A 6,781-nucleotide genomic window follows, 5' to 3' on the forward strand; every position below is an offset into this window, starting at 1 on the left:
CCCTTCCCTTCCCTTCCCTTCCCTTCCCTTCCCTTCTAAAATATCTTATTTATTTATTTGTCAGAGAGAGAGAGAGAGAGCACAAGCAGGGGGAGCCACAGGAAGAGGGAGAAGCAGGCTCCCCGCTGAGCAGGGAGCCTGACGCAGGGCTCGATCCCAGGACCCCGGGATCATGACCTGAGCCAAAATCAAGAGTCAGCCGTTTAACCAACTGAGCCACCCAGGAGCCCCTGGATTTATTTTTAAGAGAAAAAAAAGCGCGGTGGGTCTCTTCTTAGGGAAGAGGGGAAGATTCATTTCTAAATTCTAAAGTTTTTCCCCTCCATCTATGTATCATAGATGGAGATAGGTCTGCATGGGTGTGTGTGCTGTTAACAGTACTTACCTGTGAAGTCTGGGGATGAGACCTAGACTGCGGATGGGGGGGCGCTTCAGATTTGATCTATATGGATTTTTAAAATTTGCTGTTTTAATGTCTATCTATTAATTAATTCTACCATCTCTGTTGTTTCTGGGCCTGTTTCTAGTAATTGATATTTCTCCTCATTATGGGTTGTAATTTTCTGCTTCTTTGCTTGTCTGGTAAGTTTCAGTTTAATGCCAGACCTAGTGAATTTCACCTTGGGGCCCACTGGATACTTTTTAATTTCCTCTGCATGTTCTTGAGCTTTGTTCTGGGATACAATTAAGTTGCTGGATATAGTTTGATCCTTTCCAGCCTTGCTGTTAAGTTTTGCAAGGCAGGACCAGAATAGTTCTTTATTGTGGGGCTAATTTTTCTCCACTTCCTTATGAAGTTTTTCCACTCTGGCTGGTAGGAACACCAAGTATTTACACCCTTTGTGAACTCTGAGGGTTTTTCCCTCTGCTCCTTTCAAGTGTCTCTGTCCCTGGTCTCAGCACCCATATATGCCCATTAGTTCTCAGACCCTCAAAAGAAATCTGCATTGATCGAGCTCTCCCCTTCCTGTCCCCCCAGCTGTCTTCTTTCCAGGACTCAGCTCTGCAAACTGTAGCCTTCTTACCCTTTCTAGAACCCCAGTGTTGACTCCTCAAGGTCTGAAAAGTGTTGTTTTACACATTTTGTCTATTTTTTCCCAGTTGTTCCAGACCGGGGGTGAGGGGGCGTGTAAATCCGATTCCTGAGGTTCCATTTTAGGCAGAAGAAATTGCTTTGATTTTTTTTTTTTAAAGGAAGCACGTACATGTTTTAAAATATAGTTTAAGTTATAAACTTTTGAGCCATTTTTAGGCACTATGCCTTTTATGTATATTGTTTTATTTTTCCTCCCTATGACATGGGTACTACTGTTAATCCCATTTACAGATGAGAAAACTGAGGCACAGAGCAGGTGAATGACTTGCCCAAGGTCACCCAGCCAGTGAATGGTAGAAAGAAGGAACAAACGTGATCACCTGGCTCTGGAGGCTATGCCCCTGACTCCTGCCCTCCACCATCCATGCAGTTAAGAGTTACTTTTTTCTCTCTTTTCTTTGTTTACTGAGACGAAATTTACATACCATAAAAGTAACCGTTTTAAAATGAACAATTCAATGGCATTTAATACGTTCACAATGTTTTACAACCACCACCTCTATCTAGTTCCAGAACATTTCTATCACCCCCGAGGAAATCCCATCCCCATTAGCAGCCACTCCAGCCCCTGGCGACCACTAATTTACTTTCTGTGTCTATGGATTTGGCTGTTCTGGACATTTCATATACATGAAATCATACACTGTGTGGCCTTTTGAGCCTGGCTTCTCTCACTCAGCACGCTGTTCTCATGGTTCATCCACATTGTAGCATGAATCAGGGCTTCATTCCTTTTCATGGCTGAATAATATTCCATTGTGTGGCTAGACCACATTTTATTTATTTATACTTTTATCCACTGATGGACACTTGGGCTGTCTCTAGCTCTTCATTATTGTGAATAGCGAGGAGTTACTTTTATTTATTTATTTTAAAAGGTTTATTTAAGTAATGTCTATACACCCAACATGGGGCTCAAACTCATGACCTTGAAATCGAGAGTCACGTGCTCTTCCAACTGAGCCAGCCTTGGCACCCCAGGAGCTACTTTTGAATGTAGGAATGGATGAAAAGAAAAGAGAGGTCCCAGCTAGCAGCTAGTCCAAACCCACATTTATAGTTGAGGGAAGTGGGCACTGAGGTCTACATTTGTTCCTAGGCCACGCTTGAGCTGCTCAGTTGTTCAGCCAATGTTCACAAGCACCTACTGTGTGCATGTCCTATGCTATGGTAAGGACACCATCTTGTGCGGCTGGAAGTGCTTCTCAGGAGGCTGAGACATGAAGGCTAAGGAGAGAATCCACTGACCGGAAAGTAAGGAGAAGAGTGTTCCATGCAGGGAGAACAGCCAGTGCAAAGGTCCTGAGGCAGGTGTGAGTCTGGTGTATGGGAGGCCATGTGGGGAGGCTGGTGGAAGTGAGCCAAGGGTGGGGGGAATGAAGGAGGAGGAAGTCAAGGAGGTTGGCAGTGTCCCGCTCCCACAGGGCCTCATGGACCATGATGGGGAGTTAGGATTTTTATTCTGAGTGTGGCAGGAGGCACAGCAGAGTGGGAGCAGGGGAAGGGTGTGATATGATTTTAGATTCTGCCTTGGGAGGCAAGAGGTTGGGGCAGTGGGGGGTGGGAGACCATGGGGCTTGGGTCTCCAAATCAATTTGCCAAACAAAACTTGGGGTACCCCATAAATCCCACCCATGGATCGCTCTAATATCCACCGGTGTAGCATTTTCAAACCACTGAGTGAGATCTGGGAATACTATGAAACACCCCTACTGATAATTATATTCGGAGTATTCACTTTACTGTGAAGAATGCTCAAGCGGAAGGTGGTCTTTCCGTGTTTGTGTGGCCATTTGAAACCATCACTCTGGGTGCATGGCATGCAGCAAGCCAGTGAGTGTTTATGAACCAGTGGGAATGGAAACAGGGATCCCAGATGTAAAGCTTTCTCAGGGGTTTCACTGGCAAGCCCCCTTGCCTGCTTCTTCTCCAGATCCCCACACCCTTTCAAGAATGTTCTCCTTGATCGCATTGCACAGCCCAGGAAAGTGAGGCTTAAATGAGAAGGGAACGTGAAGAGTAAAAATACTAATGACTGAGAGAAATAATTGTAAGAGAAACGAAATCGTTTACAAAGTTTCTCTTAAGTATGTTTTATTTATTTTTTTTTGAAATTTTTTTTTAAGATTTTATTTATTTGAGAGAGAGAATGAGAGAGAGAGAGAGCATGAGAGGGAGAGGGTCAGAGGGAGAAGCAGACTCCCTGCTGAGCAGGGAGCCCGATGTGGGACTCGATCCCGGGACTCCAGGATCATGACCTGAGCCAAAGGCAGTCGCTTAACCAACTGAGCCACCCAGGTGCCCCACTCTTAAGTGTGTTTTAAATGTCTTGAAATTGACTTCACAGAAAATGTCACCCCCCCCTCACCTCCCCACCACCTGCCCCAGCAGTGGTCTGCAGCCCACCTGTGCACCAGTGTTTTGGGGGGGCAGGTCTGCCCCCTGCCCTCATCTGTCTGGCCATGGGATTTCCTGGGGGGCTCTTTCTGATCCTGCACATCATTGGGCTTGGTGACAGGGGTGGGGTCCCAGTTCCCTGTGTTGGTGTTTGAGACTCCCCACACACATACACCATGTCCCGCCTACCCTCCAGGTGACCTTGATGCACCCTCTCGGCGGGGACGGGGGCGCAATTTGGAATGATCTGTCTGTAAGGAGGGACCTGCCTTTCCAGGTGTTGGATACTCTCCAGCAACTTCGGTCAAATGAACATGGAGTTGGGACAGCGTGGATAGCAAGGTCAAGGCAACCAGATAAAGAAATCCTGAAGCCACTTCAGGAGATGCAGGAACTCACCTGCAAGTGAATTAATTCAGTGAGGCGACGTGCATGCAAAAAAGGCTCTGCCTGGGACCCATCCATAGAACCCCGTGACATCCACCAGCGGTAGTGTTTTCAAGCCAGTGCATGAGATTGAAGAATGGTAGGAGACAATCTTGCCAATAATCATTATTTGGAGTATTAATTTTACTATGAGAAATACTCAGTGTTTCATGTTGAGCCAAAACCTTCATCACTAAACATCTCTCCCTGCCCCTGGGTGCCGGGGCTGGAAGGATCACTGTGTTCCTAGTGTGCCTTGGGCCATCTGGGGAAGGCGCCCTGGTCCTGGGCTCTACCTGGAGGGAGTGCAGAGGTGGGCACTTGGGGGACCACATTGAGAATCCAAGGAAAGAAAGCATCGATATTTCCCCCAGAAAAGGGCACATGCAGGGAGTTATCCATAGCCCAATTTTGTGCACAATTCATGATATTTCTTTTTTTTTTTTTTTTAAGATTTTATTTATTTATTTGACAGAGAGAGACACAGCGAGAGAGGGAACACAAGCAGGGGGAGTGGGAGAGGGAGAAGCAGGCTTCCCACGGAGCAGGGAGCCCGATGCGGGGCTCGATCCCAGGACCCTGGGATCATGACCTGAGTTGAAGGCAGACGCTTAATGACTGAGCCACCCAGGCGCCCCCAATTCATGATGTTTCTAAGCCACCTCATGCTCAAGGTGGTTAGGGGGTCCCTAAGGAGTTGGGTCCATCTGTAAACATATATTGAGACCCTGCTATGTAGCAGACACCAAATCTACAAATAGTTCTTAACAGGTGTAACCAAGGGGAAAGTGTAATAACAACAGAAAAACAATAGTAATGGTAGCCAACATTATTTGAGCACTTATTATGTGCTAAGCATGGCTTGAAACTCTTTGTGTGAACGTGTTCATTTAATTCTTTTCTTTTTAAAAGATTTTATTTATTTATTTGACAGAAAGAGAGAGAGAGCACAAGTGGGGGGAGCAGGAGAGGGAGAAGCCAGGGAGCGCAATGTGGGGCTCGATCCCAGGACGCTGGGATCATGACCTGAGCCCAAGGCAGATGCTTAACCAACTGAGCCACCCAGGCATCCCTCATTTAATTCTTTTTTTTTTTTTTTTTAAGATTTTATTTATTTATTTGAGAGAGAGAGAATGAGAGAGAGAGCATGAGAGGGGGGAGGGCCAGAGGGAGAAGCAGACTCCCTGCCGAGCAGGGAGCCTGATGCGGGACTCGATCCCGGGTCTCCAGGATCATGACCTGAGCCGAAGGCACTCGCCCAACCAACTGAGCCACCCAGGCGCCCCCTCATTTAATTCTTATAGCTACCTTGTGAATTAAGTACTTTTTTATCCTGATTTTATGGATGAGGAAGCTGAGGCTCAGAGAGCATAAGTAACTTGCCCAAGGTCACACAGCGTTCAAACTGGGCTGCTTAGCTGCAAAGGCCGAGGCATTATGCTGCTGCCCATGGAGATACAGAGAGAGTTTGAGATGGGTGGAGGGGAAGGGGGATGAGGGAGGAGCTTTGGGGTAGACCAGCACATGCACCTTCCACTCTGCACACTGAGTCAGGAGCCCCACCTGGTTTCTGAGGATGGGTCAGTATATCCACTGGGAGCACATTCACCCTGCAGGCCTTGCCTAATGCCACAACACTCTGTCTCCTCTCCCTTCCAGGAGCTGGAGAAGCTCGGGCTTGGTGACAGCGTGGACCTGCATGTGTATGAGATTCCGGTCGAGTACCAGACGGTCCAGAGGCTCATCCCTGCCCTGTGGGAGAAGCACAGCCCACAGGTGAGTGGGGTGAAGGCAGGTGCTCCCTCATCAGGATCTGCAGGTGGGCACCCCACACGGATGATTTGTGTGGTTTTGTCCTGCTTCAGCCAGTGCCATGGCCTTGTCCCCCAAAGGGCCACACTTTCCTGGGTTACCCGTGGGTGTGAGGCAGGAGAGCAAACATCTGGGACCTCCCAGAAGCTGGCTCTGTCTCACTGGACAGTCAGTATCAGTTGTGACATGTTTAGTTATATGTGACCATCAGAACACACCTTAACTCAGCTTAAGCACAAACGTTTGTACGCTTCAGGTATAGCTTGATCCAGGCACTCCCCCAGGGCTATCAGCATTCCCTCTTGGCCATTCAGCTTTGCTTTGCACTTTGCTTTTGCTTTGGCAAAGATAGATGACTGCTGGCTGATACCCTCCCAACTCAGCCCCTCAGCAGAACAACTTTCCTTTTGATAATTTCCCAGAGTCCATGGCTGATTCTCACTGGTGCACTTGGGTCCCATGCCAGTCCCTGGGCCAAGCACTATGGCTGGGGATTGGAGGAAGGAAGACATGCTCTGATTTGTGAGGCCTGGGTCACATGCCTACTCTGGTGGCCAGGGAGTGGCATCACCTCTCTCCAAGCTTCCTGGAAGGGGAAGGGGGATTTGAGGGTTCCACAAAGGGAAAATGAGAATGGGAGGGAACAGGCTATTGCCAGATATGGTGGAATGGAGGCCAGACAAGCAGGAGCCACACTGTCCCACCAGATGATCCGTGTGGCCCTGCCAAAACAATGGGCTTAGAGAGCTCCAGGGGGTCAGGAGTGAAAGCTGCCTGGGAAGTTCTCGGGGGCTGGCGTCTCTGATGGGTGAGGTCCTGGTCGGCTGTGGGGGCCCCACCCAGCTTCGCACGCTAGCCCGCTCTTGCGGATTTCCCAGGGCCGACCCGTGGAAACTTCCTTCCTCGTGAGCCCTTCTGTCGAGTCTCAAGTGGAATTTGTGCCGTCGTAGAGGGGGACCTGGAGGGTTAGTGAGCTGTGACTGAAGGCCCTGTCAGAGGGCATTTTCTTCTGCTTTGTGCGTGCCGTCGGGCCTTTAACAAAAATACCCT

At 48.6% G+C, this 6,781-nt stretch overlaps 1 protein-coding gene across 3 annotated transcripts in view; it reads left to right on the forward strand.

Annotated features, from left to right (window-relative positions):
• PGPEP1 (pyroglutamyl-peptidase I) overlaps positions 1 to 6,781 on the forward strand; it is a 31,204-nt gene that overhangs the window by 13,063 nt on the left and 11,360 nt on the right. Inside the window, exons 3-4 of one of the 3 annotated variants that reach the window (XM_032412484.1) lie at positions 1,328 to 1,465; positions 5,579 to 5,695. Coding sequence is in view for 1 of the 3 variants with exons in the window: in XM_032412483.1 (XP_032268374.1) it covers positions 5,579 to 5,695 (117 nt within the window). In the remaining 2 variants the exon portion in view is untranslated. Of the gene's footprint in view, positions 1 to 1,327; positions 1,466 to 5,578; positions 5,739 to 6,781 lie in introns of those variants that run through there. The other 2 variants (XM_032412483.1, XM_032412485.1) reach the window with 2 other exon arrangements.

The sequence above is a fragment of the Phoca vitulina genome, unplaced genomic scaffold (genome assembly GCF_004348235.1).
Source record: "Phoca vitulina isolate PV1807 unplaced genomic scaffold, GSC_HSeal_1.0 scaffold13, whole genome shotgun sequence".
NCBI classification, from domain to species: Eukaryota; Metazoa; Chordata; class Mammalia; order Carnivora; family Phocidae; genus Phoca; species Phoca vitulina.